This window comes from Rhinopithecus roxellana, chromosome 7, assembly GCF_007565055.1.
Source record: "Rhinopithecus roxellana isolate Shanxi Qingling chromosome 7, ASM756505v1, whole genome shotgun sequence".
NCBI lineage: Eukaryota > Metazoa > Chordata > Mammalia > Primates > Cercopithecidae > Rhinopithecus > Rhinopithecus roxellana.
Window position 1 is genome coordinate 119889853 of NC_044555.1, and position 19388 is coordinate 119909240.

General features: G+C 43.5%; 1 protein-coding gene and 1 pseudogene across 1 annotated transcript; one reads left to right on the forward strand and one right to left on the reverse strand.

The window, feature by feature from the left end:
* The first annotated feature begins 3287 nt into the window (after positions 1-3287).
* On the forward strand, positions 3288-6089 carry TEX13C (TEX13 family member C). The gene has a single exon (XM_010361195.2). The coding sequence runs from the start codon at positions 3288-3290 to the stop codon at positions 6087-6089; it is 2802 nt and encodes a 933-aa protein (XP_010359497.2).
* A 3795-nt stretch (positions 6090-9884) lies between these two features.
* Positions 9885-11182, reverse strand: LOC104660753 (annotated as a pseudogene).
* Positions 11183-19388: the final 8206 nt, after the last annotated feature.

Genomic DNA, 19388 nt, shown 5'->3' on the forward strand with positions numbered 1-19388 from the left:
ATAAAAAACTCGGAAGAAAAACTTTTTATTAGCACCATTATTATTGCTTATAAGATGAATATGTAAAAGACTACAGAAAAGAATTGGTGAGCAACTTTAGTTTTAGTTTATAGGAAATCATTTCTACCTTCACTTAATATGCAACAATGATTAGCGCCAATCTGAAAATTAGAGCTGGCAATATTGATAACTGCTTCTCTTACACCTGAGTGCCTTTTTATATGTCTAGAAAAACAGTTCTGCTCCTTATATTTATTCAACACTTGACAAGTTGAACCATCCAAGTATGAAAATACTATTTTCAGGGAAAGCTGTTATCTGTTTATCTATATAGAGTGATAAATACATTAAGTTTTTAAACATATTTCTGAGTTACATTAAATTTTTCCATTGCTAAACTAAGAAGATATTATTATATACAAAATCATTTACCCTCATAATTATATCCTCTTAATATGTGTTTTCATATTTCGGTATATTCCAAATATAGAAATTATATTTCATTTCTAATCAGAGGCAGATGATGCTTTCAGTACCGAGAAGCCAACATAGATCCTGGAAATATCACAAATGCCAGCACACACATGGTGTCTCCTTGGTGGTGTCAGATGTGCAGCTCTAGCAAAGAGCATCCATGGAAATAGCTGAAAAATAGAAGGCAGGTAGGTGGGGGACCAGATACCAGCTTCTAAAATCATAATGGAATGAAACCACAAGAGGCAGTTGTCCAGTGAATTGAGAAATACAATTCAACTGGATATGGCAGAACAGGGTGACCTGGTACAAATCTTGGCCAACCAGCCAATTGATAAATAATAGAGAAACATCTTTTATCAATTTTAGGTTAATTTTCCTCCTCACTGTCCTCATCTAAATCCTACCCATTGTTCAAACTCCAGTTTAAGTCTCATTTTATTTAATAGTAATATGGGTGATGACGAAAGTAGTATTAACATATATGTTCTTATTTCGTCTTTGCAACAACTCTTTAAGGAAGTGGATCCTCAGAAATGTTAAGAAACTTGACAAGCTATTTGTGCAAAGTAGTATTGATGAGTTTAGGACTTGTGGAGAAAACAGCTTTTATGCAAGATTCATGTGAAAGTTTGTAGGAAGTTTTTGGCTAGGTGAGTCTCAAGTTGGAGGGGCAAAGCACGACTATACATAAAATTTTGGAAATCTTTAGCAATTAATATGATAGCTTATAACAAGAGAATAGATGAGATCACACAGAGAGAGTCTCTGGAATAAGGGAGGGTGTCTGAGGTCTGAGGGATCTTAGGACAAAACTCAGGAAGACACCGGTATTTAAAAGGTGAATGAAAGCACAGCAAGCAGCATAAAGAAACTAAGAAGGAGCAGCTAGAGGGGAAAAAAATCAGTAGAGTTTGGTGTCACAGAAGAAAAGAGAGGACTGAATTTCAAAAAGGGATTGGTTAGAAGAGTCAAAGTCTACAGAAAGGTCAAGTTAAAAGAAACTTGTACTACCGGGTGGGGAAAGAAATTTGAAGATACTCATACTGTGATGGGAAGGAGCCAGTGAAGAGGAAGAGACTGAAACAGAGAAGAAAATGGAGCGCTATGAATGGATCAAACTCCCTGAGGAGATGGGAGAGGCTGGTATCCAAACCACAGGTAAAGAATTTAGTTTTAAAGTTGAGAAGAGAAAAATCTTTCCTGTTAGAGTGAGTGAGGCAGGAACTATGCGGGAGGCTTCAGGACAGTATGGCTACTGAGAGGTATAAGAGAAGGAACTGAACAAACAGCAGCCTTCCTTCCCCCACACCATAATAGAAAATTTCTTCATATGGCTTTTGGTATCCTCTTGAAAGCCCTCAGAAACATCTGAGATCCAACATCTTTACTAGTATTCACTTTTCTCACACATGTTCACACACATTTTCTCATCATTCATCAGAGCATTCCATTTCAGGATGCTGAGGAAACAAAAATATCTTACAGCAGTCTGAACTAGGTGAAGTATATAGTCCCAGAGAGACATGAGTATGGGACTTTAATCATATCCTCTGTATCCATGTCTGTGGGCAATTATTTAAAGTCATTTTGTTTTTGACAAGTTGTCTTACCCATTATCTTTATGTTTTTAAAATTTGTAACACAAATAATAGTGTATAGTCAATTAACAGTTTATGCTATTTTAAGGTAAATTTTGAATAAATAACTCAAGAACTCTCTCTTAAAAACTACTTGTAACTGTCAATTGGAGTATATATATTAGGACAACTTAAATTTATACTCTGACATTACAGTCCTCAAATTTGGCCCAAATAAACTCACTACTTATATTAACTTTGCTTCAGTTTCTTCCTTTTGGGTTGACCAGGCTAAGCTCTGAAATGTCTTCTCCTTTTCACCGAATCAGGTCATGCATCCTAGTAGTGACCTCCTGTTTTTTGATAGCTCCCTGTCTTCCCAGAACATCTTGGTCTGGCTTCCCTTCCTGCCTTATCCACTCAGCCATGGTAGTGGTGCTTTTTCTAGTGTCCCTGGTTAGCCTTCACCAGTGGTTTGAATCTTGTAATCCCTCTAACAGCTGCCAGCCTCTCACTTCACTCATGTACAGGGTATACAACTGAACCTGGTTCCCACTGTTGGCCCAATAAGGGCGTCTACTCCACCAGCTTGTACCCTATTCATTTCCCTGAACTGGGAGCCTTGCAACTTTATTCTCTTCCATCTACACCTACATCCCCCTACTCTTCCAGTCCCCCAACGCCACCCAGAAGGTCTTTGAGCTCCTTTAACCCACCTTCCCTTTCAGAGCAGAAGTGTGTGTGTGTGTGTGTGTGTGTGTGTGTGTGTGTGTGTGTGTATGTACGTGTGTGTGTGTTTGGGGGTCCATTCCACTCCGGGTGTGCAAATAGCCACTCTATCATCTCCAAAAAACCTGCCCTACCCTCTCCTTCTCTGGGCGCACTGCAGTTCCCAGCTCAGCCACTTGGCGATTCTCCATTCAGGACGTGCCTTCCCAAAGGAAGCTAGTCCCAGCCGGCCTTGCGGCATGACTCGGCTTTTCTCTGTGATGTGTCGCAGAGTCGCCGGTAGGGTTCGGTGTGGCGAGGTGGACCTGCTTCTCTCTTTGTGAGAACAAGAGAGTGAGGGAGGAAGGAGGCCAAGGAGGAGGCCAGGACTGAGCAAAGAGTAAAGTAAGACTGAAAGGGGAGGTGAGGGGCAGACTGGTTGGTGGCAGCAGCCTGTACCGGAAGCGCCGGCGGCAGCCGAGGCGACACACCGTGAGGCAGCTGCTTTACTAGGCCGCAGCCGCCATGGCGATGAATTTTGGGGACCATGCCAGCGGTTTCCGCCACAATGATGTGATCAGGTTCATCAACAATGAAGTCCTCAGGAACGGCGGCGGCCCAGCTTTTTACGTGGCCTTCCGCTCGCGGCCGTGGAACGAGGTGGAGGACCGGCTTCGGGCCATTGTGGTCGACCCACAGGTGCCGCACGCCATCAAGAGGGCCTGCACCTGGAGCGCATTGGCTTTGAGCGTGCAAGTGGCCGCGAGGCAGCGGGAGCAGCTGCTGTGCCAGGTTCGGCGGCTGCAAGGGCATGTGGAGGAGAACCAGGCGACTTCCTGGGCTCTAACCTCCCAGCTGCAGCAGCTGCGCCTGGAGCATGAGGAGGCGGCAACACAGCTGCACCTCACGCAGGCTGCCCTGCAGCAGGTGCTGAATGAGCGTGATGGGTTATGCGGGAGGCTGCGCGAAGTTGAGAGATCCATGCAGGTCTATCCGATGCCTCAGGATTTTGTACCTGGTCCAGAAGCTGGCCAGTATGGGCCTGTGGCTGGCACTTTAAATGCAGAACAGAGTGAGGCGGTGGCCACAGAGGCACTGGGAATGCCACATTCGGAAGCCCAGATAGCAGCCCCAACAGCTATGTTTTACACACCTGAACCCCAGAGTGGCTGGGTCCAGGGCATGCAACCCCTTCTGCCAATGCAGGTGCCTCATCCAGTCCCATTCCATGTGCCTTCACCAATGGGACTGCCATACTCAACACCTCTACCACCTCGGGTAGTAATGGAATCAGTAGCAGCAGTTGCACCACAGATGCCTCCTGCGGGGATCTATCCACCTGGTCTTTGGGCCACAGTGGGGTCCCTGGAGGAGACTGCCCCTCTGTGGGACCAGAGGTGCCATGGCCAGGATGGATATCCTGAGAATTTCCAGGGGGCATATCACCCAGGGGATAACAGAAGCTGCAGCCAAAAGGAAGGTTCTGAGTGTCCCCAAGGAATGACCTCCCAAGGGGACAGCAGCAGCCACAGCCTGAAGAAAGATCCAGTGATGCAACAGGGCACAGCTCCTCCAGAGTTCAGCAACAGCCACAGCCTGAAGAAAGATCCAGTTGTCCCCAAGGAGATGATCTCCCTGGGGGACAGCAACAGCCATAGCATGAAGAAAGATCAAGTGATGCCCAAGGAGATATTCCCCCTAGGGGACAGCAACGGCCACAGCCTGAAGAAAAATCCAGTTGTGCCCAAGGAGATAGTCCCCTTGGGGGATAACAACAGCCACAGCATGAAGAAAGATCCAGTGATGCCCCAGAAGATAGTTCCCCTGGGAGATAGCAGCAGCCACCACCTGAAGAAAGATGCAGTGATGCCCCAGAAGATGGTCTTCCTGGAGGACAGCAACAGCCACAGTCTGAAGAAAGGTCCAATGATGTGCCAGGAGATGGTCCCCCAGGGGGACAACAGTCATAGCCTGAAGAAAGATCCAGTGGTGCCCCAGGGCACAGCTCCCCTGACATTTAGCAGGAGACACAGCCTGAAGAAAGAGCCAATGATGCCCAAGGAGATGGTCGCCCTGGGGGACAGCAACAGCCACAGTCTGAAGAAAGATCCAGTTGTACCCAAGGAGATGGTCCCCCTGGGGGACAGCAACAGTCACAGCATGAAGAAAGATCCAGTGATGCCTCAGAAGATGGTCCCCCTGGGAGACAGCAATAGCCATAGCCTGAAGAAAGATCCAGTGGTGCCCCAGGGCACAGCTCCCCTGATCTTAAGCAGGAGACACAGCCTGAAGAAAGAGCCAGTGATGCTCAAGGAGATGGTCTCCCTGGGGGGCAGCAACAACCAAAGCCTGAAGAAAGATTCAGTGGTGTCCCAGGGGACAGCCTCCCTGGGGTTTAGCAGGAGCCACAGCCTGAAGAAAGACTTAGTGATGTCCATGGAGATGGTCCCCCTGGGGGACAGCAACAACCATAGCCTGAAGAAAGATCCAGTGATGCCCAAGGAGATGGTCCCCCTAGGGGACAGCGACAGTCACAGCCTGAAGAAAGATCCAGTGGTGCACCAGGAGATGGTCCCCTTGGGGGACAGCAAGAGCCACAGCCTGAAGAATGATATAGTGACACCCAAGGAGATGGTCCCCCTAGGGGACAGCGACAGTCACAGCCTGAAGAAAGATACAGTGGTGCACCAGGAGATGGTCCCCTTGGGGGACAGCAAGAGCCACAGCCTGAAGAATGATATAGTGACACCCAAGGAGATGGTCCCCCTAGGGCACAGCGACAGCCACAGCCTGAAGAAAGATCTAGTGGTGCACCAGGAGATGTTCCCCCTGGGGGACAGCAACAGCCACAGCCTGAAGAAAGATCCAGTGGTGCACCAGGAGATGGTCCCCTTGGGGGACAGCAACAGCCACAGCCTGAAGAAAGATCCAGTGGTACACCAGGAGATGGTCCCCCTGGGGGACAGCAACAGCTACAGCCTGAAGAAAGATCCAGTGATTCCCCAGGGCACAGCCTTGCTGAGATTTAGCAAGAGCCACAGCCAGATGGAAGATCAGGAGAGGCCCCAGGAAACCCCTCTGGAGGACAGCAAGAGCCATGGTGTGAAAAGTAGCCCATGGAAACACCAGCCTCAGGGGCAGAAGGTCAAGCAACGAAAAAGGAAAAAGGCCTCAGAATCCCAGCAACAGAAGCCTGCCTCATGCTCCAGCCCAGTGAATTGGACCTGCCCATGGTGTAATGCCTTGAATTTTCCACAGCACAAGGCCTGCTATAAATGCAAGAGAGTCCGTATGCCAGTTGAGAATGGCAGCATTGACCCAGTGTAAACTCATTGATTTCAGGAAGGTAAGTAAGATAGAAGCACTCCAAAGAGAAATCAATTTCCCAGGACCCCATTCTGATAAAAAAAAAAAAAAGTAACTGATTTACTTAACAGAAAATTTGAAACCAAAATTGTAGAGAAAATTAAATAATCCATTATTCTATTACCCAAATTAAGTAGTTTTTATCATTGTGAGTATACACACATATAAATATGTATGTATTTATTTTCTTATTTTATTCATTTATTTGAATAAAGAGAGACTACTTCTGAGTATAACATTCAGTCTTTAATTAGGGGATTTCTCCTAATTGCAGTCAACTTTTTCAGGTGGTAGATTCTGGTTGGCTGATACTAATTGGTTGACACCCTGGAGAAGCTGAAGTTATAAAGCCTGTTTTAAATCAACCATTTTCTGTTTTTTTTTTTCTTAACCTCCTTTTCCTGAAAATGCTATGTATTTGGCTGGGAGCAGCCATGTGATTTTAGAGTTACAGGCTGTGTTGTATTTTAGAAACACCGCTTTTCTTTGCAAGTGCTGTCATTCCTTTTGAAACTCCTGCAGTGTTGATTTTTGCTTCTTTTTGTTGTATTAGTTTTACAGGTGAAGTCCTGTTTTTGTGTCTTAGCCCCACCAAAGTTGCTTGTTTCTGAAGAAGCTGAACCTGTGACATTAGAAGATCTGCCAAAGCCAAAAGAAGTAACACCTCAATTCTGATGGACCCACACCTCACTGAGACCCCAACTGGCTGCAGCCAAGAAGGGTGAAAGGAAGTCAGGGAAGAAGAGATAATTTGACACTGGTTAGGGGAAAAAGGAAGAAGAAAATTGTTTTTGTAGAGTTGAATTCTTTCATTGGTATGGGAATTAACTTAGAAAAGTTTGGGGAGTTGTAGTGTTAAATTCTATAGATGATAGCAACTTTGATGAATTTCACTTAATTTATTAAATGAAAGTTTAGGGAAAGAGTTTAGGGGGTTGTAGTGTTAAATTCTGTAGGTGATAGCAACTTTAATTAATTTCATTTAATTCATTAAAGAAATAGTTATTGTCTAGTACATTTTGGGAGCTAGACTTATATGTTATTATCTGGTACACACAGCATAATCTTTTATTATGAGTTTTGTTAGAAGATAGGAAAGAGCATAATTTGGCATACAAATTAGATCAGGGATGTCTTCTTTGCCTTGCATATAGCGTGACCTTGGATAAAACCAATTGAAGTAACATCCAGATCCATTTCTGTGGTTCTGGGGCCAATGCAAAAGAGACTCATGAAAGGTTTTTTGTTTTGTTTTTGTTTTTTATTTTTTTGAGAGATGAGGTCTCATTTTGTCGCCCAGGCTGGCGGGCAGTGGCATGATCATCATAGCTCACTGCAGCCTCAAACTCCTGGGCTCAAGTGATCCTCTGCTTCAACCTCCCAAGTGGTTGTGAGCCACCATGCCCAGCCCTTACGAAAGGTCTTGAGTAACCAAACTGCTCGTCTCATTGGTCTCAGGTGAGATAAATGAGCAGTGACAAAGTTTGGGAAAGTGTCCTCACGGAAATGCAGGGAGAGCTTTTCTGATTTCCTCTGCTGACTTCTTCCTTTGAGAGGGATAGTTATTTTCCTGGTTGCCTACCAGCCTGCATGAAAAACCTGGGGTGTCTTGAAGAAAAACAGTGCTTTGGGGAGTGTTGACTGCACACGCTAGCTTTCAGCCTCTGGCTGCCCCCATCCCAAGTCCCTTTTCAGTCAACAGTGGATGAAGAACAAAATGGATTCCAAGGACAAACATTGGGGGTACCAGGTTATGGATGGTGTTTCTCTTGAGTTAAAAATAGAGTTAGACTGGGGCAAGCACTCTTGGGAACACCCCAGGACCCCCTCCTCTCCCTCTTTGGTGTGTTCTCTGCAGGCTTGCCCAAGGCAACTGCTGCAAGGCAAGGAAGGAGCCAGGGTGGGAACCCAGGGGTGGTTGGTTAGATCTGCCTTCAGTCCAAGCTGAGGATGTCCTTGAGTTTCCCAATGAAATCCCACCCAGCTCACCAAAATCAATGTTTGTCAGGGACTTTCTGGTCCTAACTGGTAATAAAGAATGTTCATTTGACTGTTGTGCCTTCTGTGTAGTGTGTATCTCAGGGCAGGTTTGCTCAGAGGTGGCAGCTTAAATCCGCATCTGCCCTTCATCCCACTGAAGTGAAGAAAAGTTCAATCTCATTCACTATTGGAGGGCCCCTCCTCTTCTAAGGAGTTACCCAAGAATGGGGGCAAGGTACTGTGTGGACTTAGACAATGAGTTCCCCCTACACTCATTGTCTAAATCCACATAGTACCTTGAAGGTGGGCATTTCTGCTGCTCTGGGGCCAGTGGGAGATGGAAATGTCTGCTGATGGTGGAAGCCTTGATGCCTAGGGTCCAGCCTCCTTACATGCACCATGTAGCCATTCTCCTGTGGGTCCGTGCCTTCTTTCTGGGGTCTTTGCATAGAGTAAGGGGTGCTTAGGTATCATGAGCAGAAATCTCCTTTTCTTTCTGTTTTCTAAGTCACTCTTCTGTCAGCATAATTCTGTCAAGATGTCCAGGATTAAAGAAAACCAAATACAGGCCGAAAGCATAAACCTCCCCTAAGATAAGGCAGGGGAAAGATCTGGACATCTTCTTGGAATGAGTATGGTGAGATAAGGGGTGAACAACAAAAATAATCTTACCATACCAGAATTTTTTCTCAGAGATGTGACAAACAGTAAGGACTTGGTTTACCTGGGACAAGAGTACAAGAAAAGAAGGGGGTTGTCAGGGAGCAAACACCTTAACTTTTGTTGGGGAGAGGGACAGATACTATAATATTTTGTATATCCTAATGGCCCCTGTATGTTTGGAAATATGGGTATGTCCAGGTCTTTTTTTTTTCCTACTGGGTCTAAATTTAGAGCTGGTATGATAGAGGAGGAAGAGTAGAAATTGTAGTGGTGGAGGAAGAGGGGACGGATTCCAGGTGCTGCCAGTAGTGATGATCGGAGTGGGCCTGGTGTCGCGGCCTTGCAAGTACTTATGGAGGTGGTGGTGATAGATGAGGAACATGGGTATTGCTCTGAGCAAGGGAATGCAGGGGAAGTGGGAAGAGGCCTATTAGAATCTTTGAAGGCCTCAGAACAAGAGAAGCAATATTTCCTCTTACTGTTCACCCATTCCTTCACTTCTTCATACCCCGCTAGTGGAGCCTAGGCAGGAGCAGCATTGCCTTCACACTCCCATTTCCATTTCTACCCTTTAATATAAAAGCAGAATCAAAAGAAGCAGCTCGAATAAGGGCATGTCCTGTGGGACATCGGTTGGCAGGGTTGAATGTGGAAAATGCTTCTCCGCCCGCCTCGGACTCCCAAAGTGCTGGGATTACAGGTATGAGCCACCGTGGACAGCCTAAAAAGCACTTTTTAAGGGATCTTGGAGTTTTTCCTCAAATGGCTCAACCCTGCAAGCCAGACTGTTCCTGGCACCCCTACCAGACAGCTACAGTCAATACTAGTGGTCTAAGTTCCCCTGGCCAGACTCCCCCGACCTTCCCCCTGGGAGAGGGGTGGGGCCAGCAGGGAATTCTGGGGGTGACACTCATGGTCCAGGAGTCTTCTGGTGCCCAGAGGGTAGAGTGGAAGTTCTGGGGGCGCTCAGCCCCGCTGTGTCCTGGACAGGCTGGTCCCCATGGAAGCTCAGAAGGAAAGAGTGCAAGAGCAGATCAGGAAGGGAAACCAAGTTAGGAATGGGCCCCAGCCAGGGCTAGTGGTCCCCTCACTGCCCAACACCCAGCGGCGCTCTCAGCAGCACCCAGCAGCACTCTGTTTCATGTGGCACTGCTTGCAGAAGAGACGGTTGTCCAGGGGGTAGCAGCCTTTGTCCCTGGACTCCACAGACAGGAGAATCCTACAGTCCTCACACTTGTAGCAATTTTCATGGAAGTTTCTTCCCATGCACTTGATTTTGAAGGCATCTTTCCCATCCCAAGGAATAATGGGATTCTCACAGATGCTGCATACGGGGGCAAATTTCTTATAGAAGTCGTCCAGGCAGTACACCTCGTTTTGGCTGCCCAGGGCAAAGCTCTCATCTTCGATGCACCGGGCGCAGGTCACACACATGAAGCAGGAGGGGTGGAAGGCCTGGCCCAGGGCCCTGATGATGTGCTCCCAGACCATCTTGCCACACTTGCCGCACTTCTCCAGCGTGTCCTGGTAGCAGGGTTCGCAGAGGGATCCCCCATCCTGGTAGAAGCTCTGCCCAGCCAGCTGGCGGAGGCAGGTGTGCCACGTGAAGCACTGGGCATGGTACGGCTCTTCATGGCCTCCACAGTCAGCTCCTAGGGGGACACATTTTGTGGCAGAAGGCACAGATGTCTGTGGACGACTATCTCTCAGCAGGCTCTGCTGGGGGAGGCGAAAGCTCTTCCTCCCCAGGCCTGAGGGGACGGGGTCCAGGCTGGACTGAAGGTCCTTCTGCCGGGGCCTGTGGTCGGAGTGGGGGCAGGGGCAGGTGCAGTTGCTCTAAGTCTGCAATGAGTGAGGCCCTCATTGGAACAGGAGTCTCTTTTTCAGAAGGCAGGAGCACCAGAGGGGGCGGTGGTGGGGGTGGGACGAGGTCCAGGTCAGGAGGAGGGAGTGAGCATCCTTTATTGGAGAGCTGCAGAGGTGCAGCTGGCACTGTGACTGCAGCCCTGCCAGGGGGTGCCCAGGGGCTGGGCTTCCCCTGTAAACCAGCTCCGGGTGCCTTCATGGGAACAGGAGCCTCCCAGGGGAGGCCACACCAGGCCTCACAAACCATCTGCCTCCCTTCCTCAACCACAGCTACATCACGGTGCGGGGGTGCCATGGTGATAAAGACAGACGATGCCACACTCTTCTCAGGCTTTGAGGCTATGGCTTCAGCTCCTGGTGTGGCTGGGATCCAATTCTCCTGGAAGGCCCAAAGGTCCGGAAGTTCAGGCCAGCTCCTCTTGTCAGCCCGCGCCCCAGTGGCTGTGATCCCGTACTCCCATCCATAGGATTCGACCACCTTGACTTGGTAACTGGAGGTTGCTTACTTGAACCACTGCCTCATGTGCTTCGATAAAGTAATGCATGAAGCCACCAACTGAAATAAAACTTAAAAATTCACTAGAAAACAGTGCAGGCTCAGCATTTGACAGTCAGATAGAGTCTTCTCAGAGAAATTTCCCTATTTCTATTACCATCTATAAGAAAGTAATACTCGTCATATTAGTTTGCTAGGCTACCTTAACAAAGTACCACAGACTGGATGGCTTAAACAACAGAAATTTAGCCTCACAGTTCTGAAGGCTAGAAGCCCGAAAGAAAGATATTGGCAGGGTTGGTTCTTTCTGAGGGCTATGGGGCAATAATCTGTTCTAGGCCTTTCTCCTGGGCATGTGGATAGCTGTCTTGTCCCTGTGTCTCTTCACATTGTATCCTCTCTGTGTGTGTCTGCCTTTGTCCAAATTTCTGCTGTTTATAAGAAGAGCAATCATATTGGATTAGGGGCCTCCCTAGTGAGCTCATTTTAACTAATTAAATAAGGTCACATTCAGAAGTACTGGAGTTTAGATATTCAACATATGAATTTTTTTGGGGGGGGGGGACACAATTCAATCCATAACACTAATAAATATAGTTTTTCTACTTAGACATCTGAATTTTAGAACAATTGAGACTATTAAAACTCTTGGAACTCTTGTGTAGTATAGGGGATAAACAGAATTTGAATCCTAGCACCGGCAATTGCTAGCTATGTGATATTAAGCAAGTTGCTTATTCTTTCTCTGCCTCAATTTCCCCATCTATAAAATGGGAATAATTATACCTACTGAATAGGGGTGTTAATTAATATATGAAAACATGCTTAGCACGTACTAGCTTCAATTTATAAAACCATTTGTATGATTATTCTTCATTACTCGGAAGTAACAGTGAAACCCAACTGATTGGCATTAAACAGGCAGTCTCTCTGAATAGTTAACAAAAAATACATACATATGGACGTATACAAATTTATAGCTTCTCACTAGTGAATGGCAAAGCTTGTTAATATCCATGATTTATTAAAAAAAAAAACAGTATTCATTTGGCAGAAAGGAACATAGTGCTAAAGAGTCTTAGTTTCTGTTCTATCTAGGGCAATTAACTTCACTCATTATTTCCATGGTTTAACCAATTAAGTGAGTCAGTTACAGATCAGTTGGTATACATATCACCCATTGAATATACCAAAAAACACTGCAAGATAAATCAGCTTTTCAGTTTTTATGGTAATTTCATCTCTTGGTGCTCCCTGTTTTATAAAGAAGAGAAAACATCCTTGATTTTGGAGGAAGTGAAAATGTAACTAGCAACACATTAATTTGATTCCAGCAGCTAAAATTTCTGTTGAATGCACTATAATTTCTTTATAATTATAAGCATTGTGGTGTGGCTAGGTTACCATGCCTTTTTTTCTGACTGATCATCTTCCTACACTGTAATCATATTCTGAGGATCAGTCTGTAGCTAAAATAAGAGTGATTCTTATTGTTGATTTCATATAATTACTATGTGAGGGTAGTACATTGGAGCTTTTCATTATAAACACTATGGTAATTGATCATTCCAACTATTGGTTTGAATAACTTAAATGTAACCTGTAATTTCCACAACCTGAAATCAATAAGGTACATTTATTTTTAATTAAATGGATGCAAAAATAAAACCTAGGTAAAATGTGCAAATGAAAACAATAATTTAGTTTTAAGTACTGTATTGGTTATCTATTGCTGTGTAACAAATTACCAGAATTTAGCAGTTAAAGTAATGCACATTTATTATCTCATAGTTTCTGTGGGTCAGGAATCTGGGTACAGCTCAGCTGGAACCTCTGCTTTAGGGTCTCTCACAAAACTGCACTAAAGTCGTAAGGCAGCGCTGGGAGCTCATCCGAAGTCACCACTGTGAAAGGATCCATTTCCAAGCTCACCCATGTAGTTATTGGCAGGTGTGGTAGACAGAATAATGGTCACTGAAGATGTACGTGTCCTAATCCCTAGAAAACATGAATATGTTATTTCACATGGCAAAGAAGAATTAAGATTGCTAATCAACTAACCTTAAAATAGGGAGATTATCCTGGATAATCTGTGTTGGTGCAATGTCATCATAAGGCATATAAAAGGTGGAAGTGAGAGGCAGAAGAGCAGTGTGAGAGTGATGCGATGTGAGAAAGATATTCATACACATATGAATGTTCTGTACTCATTTTGATAGGGACATTGAGTTCTTAACTTACTTTGTGTCAACTGCAGGTCACATCCTGTGTTCAGTGACCCACATACCCTAACATTTTTCACTGCAGAATTAAATTGATCACAGATTTCATAGGAAAAGTAACTAAAGGACTTAAAACAAATTATAAAGATTATTACAAAATACAGAAATCTCTCCTAACCTCTTATCAGAGACACAGAAACAGAACTTTAAATTAAATAAGCTGATTCTTGAAAACCATGTACATAAAGGTCTTACATGTGTCTAAGGCCTTCAGCTCTTTTTCGTGGAGTTTATCATGACCCTGAATAGCTCAATATTTGGACATGTAGAAACAAGTCTCAACTGAGAAAAGCCACTTCTCCCCTAATTTGTTATAAGTAAAAGATTGATTGTGAGCACTGAAAGTGAAGATTATGTAATGCGATTTCTCCTCAAAAATTACAACTTGACAGTGATTCAAACTGGGCATCCTTTTGTCTTTATAAGAAAAACAGCATGAATATGTTGATTTAATTTCCTCATCATAATAACGAATTACATGACCAGCTAAAACACTGTTAAAGAATTCACATATTATCATATTCCACCTCTAGGAATACTTGAATGCTTTATAGAGCTACTTTGAGCTAAGATAATATTTAAAGAACCCACAAGCATATTTTTATTTGGAAAAAAACTCACTCTATGGCCCTTTGTTATATTCCTCACTTTTCAAAGAAAGATATGACATTCTTTCCCAGATTGAAATGCGTAACTCACCTTTTGTTTTTCCTACAGTTTGCTTTTACAGGTTAAATGCTTTATGTTTGATTAAAATAATTTATGAATGTGTTTACGTGTACCTGTGTGTGCATAGGGTCTCTTATATGTGTAAAACGGAAGACAGACCAACTTTTCTGTGAAGCTTAAGGCCCTAGCTTCTCCTGGCCGGAGAAAAGGTGACCAAGTAAACGAATGAATAGTTGTTGTGGCATTTTACAAATGCACATAACATTCATTTTCTCTTCATCCTTGTTTGCACTTGTGATATTCTGTGATACATTATATGATCAAAATAGAACTAATACTGTCCACTAATAAAGATGAGAAAGTGACTGAAGGAATATTTGAAAATATGATTGTCTTTTATAGCATAACAGACAACATATGATGTTGCAGGATTATTATTATTACTTTTTTTTTTTTTGAGGCAGAGTCTCACTCCCTCACCCAGGCTGGAGTGTAGTGAGGCGATCTCGGCTCACTTCAAGCTCCGCCTCCCGGGTTCACACCATTCTCCTGCCTCAGTCTCCCAAGTAGCTGGGACTACAGGCGCCCGCCACCATGCCCTGCTAATTTTTTTGTATTTTTAGTAGAGACGAGGTTTCACCGTGTTAGCCAGGATGGTCTCGATATCCTGACCTAGTGATCCACTCGTCTCGGCCTCCTGAAGTGCTGGGATTATAGGGGTGAACCACCGCGCCTGGCTGGATTATCTCTTTTTACCTTAAAAAAATTATTTAAATGCAAATGTGCATGAAATTACCAAAATAAAAGCAATATATTGGGGCATTTGTGTTCACTTATTGCTACCATTTTCTGTTGCCTTTGATATTTATAGCTGTGACTTTTTTATTTTTTATTTTTTATTATACGTTAAGTTCTACGGTACATGTGCATAACGTGCAGGTTTGTTACATATGTATATTTGTGCCATGTTGGTGTGCTGCACCCATCAACTCGTCAGCACCCATCAATTCATCATTTATATCCTGTATAACTCCCAATGCAATCCCTCCCCCCTCCCCCCTCCCCATGATAGGCCCCAGTGTGTGATGTTCCCCTTCCCGAGTCCAAGTGATCTCATTGTTCAGTTCCCACCTATGAGTGAGAACATGCGGTGTTTGGTTTTCTCTTCTTGTGATAGTTTGCTAAGAATGATGGTTTCCAGCTGCATCCATGTCCCTACAAAGGACGCAAATTCATCCTTTTTTATGGCTGCATAGTATTCCATGGTGTATATGTGCCACATTTTCTTAATCCAGTCTGTCACAGATGGACATTTGGGTTGATTCCAAGACTTTGCTATTGTGAATAGTGCCACAATAAACATACGTGTGCATGTGTCTTTGTAGTAGAATAATTTATAATCCTTTGGGTATATACCCAGTAGTGGGATGGCTGGGTCATATGGTACATCTAGTTCTAGATCCTTGAGGAATCACCATACTGTTTTCCATAATGGTTGAACTAGTTTGCAATCCCACCAACAGTGTAAAAGTGTTCCTATTTCTCCACATCCTCTCCAACACCTGTTGTTTCCTGATATTTTACTGATTGCCATTCTAACTGGTGTGAGATGGTATCTCATTGTGGTTTTGATTTGCATTTCTCTGATGGCGAGTGATGATGAGCATTTTTTCATGTGTCTGTTGGCTGTATGAATGTCTTCTTTTGAGAAATGTCTGTTCATATCCTTTCCCCACTTTTTGATGGGGTTGTTTGTTTTTTTCTTGTATATTTGTTGGAGCTCTTTGTAGATTCTGGGTATTAGCCCTTTGTCAGATGAGTAGATTGCAAAAATTTTCTCCCATTCTGTATGTTGCCTGTTCACTCTGATGGTAGTTTCTTTTGCTGTGCAGAAGCTCTTTAGTTTAATTAGATCCCATTTGTCAATTTTGGCTTTTGCTGCCGTTGCTTTTGGTGTTTTAGACATGAAGTCCTTGCCCATGCCTATGTCCTGAATGGTACTACCTAGGTTTTCTTCTAGGGTTTTTATGGTATTAGGTCTAACATTTAAGTCTCTAATCCATCTTGAATTAATCTTCGAATAAGGAGTAAGGAAAGGATCCAGTTTCAGCTTTCTACTTATGGCTAGCCAATTTTCCCAGCACCATTTATTAAATAGGGAATCTTTTCCCCATTTCTTGTTTTTCTCAGGTTTGTAAAAGATCAGATGGCTGTAGATGTGTGGTATTATTTCTGAGGACTCTGTTCTGTTCCATTCATCGATAGCTGTGTTTTGGTACCAGTACCATGCTGTTTTGGTTACTGTAGCCTTGTAGTATAGTTTGAAGTCAGGTAGCGTGACGCCTCCAGCTTTGTCCTTTTGACTTAGGATTGTCTTGGCAATGCGGGCTCTTTTTTGGTTCCATATGAACTTTAAAGCAGATTTTTCCAATTCTGTGAAGAAACTCATTGGTAGCTTGATGGGGATGGCATTGAATCTATAAATAACCTTGGGCAGTATGGCCATTTTCACGATATTGATTCTTCCTATCCATGAGCATGGTATGTTCTTCCATTTGTTTGTGTCCTCTTTGATTTCACTGAGCAGTGGTTTGTAGTTCTCCTTGAAGAGGTCCTTTACATCCCTTGTAAGTTGGATTCCTAGGTATTTTATTCTCTTTGAAGCAATTGTGAATGGAAGTTCATTCCTGACTTGGCTCTCTGCTTGTCTGTTACTGGTGTATAAGAATGCTTGTGATTTTTGCACATTAATTTTGTATCCTGAGACTTTGCTGAAGTTGCTTATCAGCTTAAGGAGATTTTGGGCTGAGACAATGGGGTTTTCTAAATATACAATCATGTCATCTGCAAACAGGGACAATTTGACTTCTTCTTTTCCTAACTGAATACCCTTGATTTCTTTCTCTTGCCTGATTGCCCTAGCCAGAACTTCCAACACTATGTTGAATAGGAGTGGTGAGAGAGGGCATCCCTGTCTTGTACCAGTTTTCAAAGGGAATTTTTCCAGTTTTTGCCCATTCAGTATGATATTAGCTGTGGGTTTGTCATAAATAGCTCTTATTATTTTGAGGTACGTTCCATCAATACCAAATTTATTGAGCGTTTTTAGCATGAAGGGCTGTTGAATTTTGTCAAAAGCCTTTTCTGCATCTATTGAGATAATCATGTGGTTCTTGACTTTGGTTCTGTTTATATGCTGGATTACGTTTATTGATTTGCGAATGTTGAACCAGCCTTGCATCCCAGGGATGAAGCCCACTTGATCATGGTGGATAAGCTTTTTGATGTGCTGCTGAATCCGGTTTGCCAGTATTTTATTGAGGATTTTTGCATCGATGTTCATCAGGGATATTGGTCTAAAATTCTCTTTTTTTGTTGTGTCTCTGCCAGGCTTTGGTATCAGGATGATGTTGGCCTCATAAAATGAGTTAGGGAGGATTCCCTCTTTTTCTATTGATTGGAATAGTTTCAGAAGGAATGGTACCAGCTCCTCCTTGTACCTCTGGTAGAATTCAGCTGTGAATCCATTTTTTTGGTTGGTAGGCTATTAATTATTGCCTCAATTTCAGAGCCTGCTATTGGTCTATTCAGGGATTCAACTTCTTTCTGGTTTAGTCTTGGAAGAGTGTAAGTGTCCAGGAAATTATCCATTTCTTCTAGATTTTCTAGTTGATTTGTGTAGAGGTGTTTATAGTATTCTCTGATGGTAGTTTGTATTTCTGTGGGGTCGGTGGTGATATCCCCTTTATCATTTTTTATTGCATCTATTTGATTCCTCTCTCTTTTCTTCTTTATTAGTCTTGCTAGCGGTCTGTCAATTTTGTTGATCTTTTCAAAAAACCAACTCCTGGATTCATTGATTTTTTTGAAGGGATTTTTGTGTCTCTATCTCCTTCAGTTCTGCTCTGATCTTAGTTATTTCTTGCCTTCTGCTAGCTTTTGAATGTGTTTGCTCTTGCCTCTCTAGTTCTTTTAATTGTGATGTTAGAGTGTCAATTTTAGATCTTTCCTGCTTTCTCTTGTGGGCATTTAGTGCTATAAATTTCCCTCTACACACTGCTTTAAATGTGTCCCAGAGATTCTGGTATGTTGTATCTTTGTTCTCATTGGTTTCAAAGAACATCTTTATTTCTGCCTTCATTTCGTTATGTACCCAGTAGTCACTCAGGAGCAGTTTGTTCAGTTTCCATGTAGTTGAGCGGTTTTGATTGAGTTTCTTAGTCCTGAGTTCTAGTTTGATTGCACTGTGGTCTGAGAGACAGTTTGTTATAATTTCTGTTCTTTTACATTTGCTGAGGAGTGCTTTACTTCCAATTATGTGGTCAATTTTGGAATAAGTGCGATGTGGTGCTGAGAAGAATGTATATTCTGTTGATTTGGGGTGGAGAGTTCTATAGATGTCTATTAGATCCGCTTGGTGCAGAGATGAGTTCAATTCCTGGATATCCTTGTTAACTTTCTGTCTCGTTGATCTGTCTAATGTTGACAGTGGAGTGTTGAAGTCTCCCATTATTATTGTATGGGAGTCTCAGTCTCTTTGTAAGTCTCTAAGGACTTGCTTTATGAATCTGGGTGCTCCTGTATTGGGTGCATATATATTTAGGAGAGTTAGCTCTTCCTGTTGAATTGATCCCTTTACCATTATGTAATGGCCTTCTTTGTCTCTTTTGATCTTTGATGGTTTAAAGTCTGTTTTATCAGAGACTAGGATTACAACCCCTGTTTTTTTTTGTTCTCCATTTGCTTGGTAGATCTTCCTCCATCCCTTTATTTTGAGCCTATGTATGTCTCTGCATGTGAAATGGGTCTCCTGAATACAGCATACTGATGGGTCTTGACTCGTTATCCAGTTTGCCAGTCTGTGTCTTTTAATTGGAGCATTTAGTCCATTGACATTTAAGGTTAATATTGTTATGTGTGAACTTGATCCTGCCATTATGATATTAACTGTTTATTTTGCTCGTTATTTGATGCAGTTTCTTCCTAGCCTCGATGGTCTTTACATTTTGGCATGTTTTTGCAGTGGCTGGTACCGGTTGTTCCTTTCCATGTTTAGGGCTTCCTTCAGGGTCTCTTGTAAGGCAGGCCTGGTGGTGACAAAATCTCTAAGCATTTGCTTATCTGTAAAGGACTTTATTTCTCCTTCACTGATGAAACTTAGTTTGGCTGGATATGAAATTCTGGGTTTAAAATTCTTTTCTTTAAGAACGTTGAATATTGGCCCCCACTCTCTTCTGGCTTGGAGAGTTTCTGCCGATAGATCTGCTGTTACTCTGATGGGCTTCCCTTTGTGGGTAACCCGAC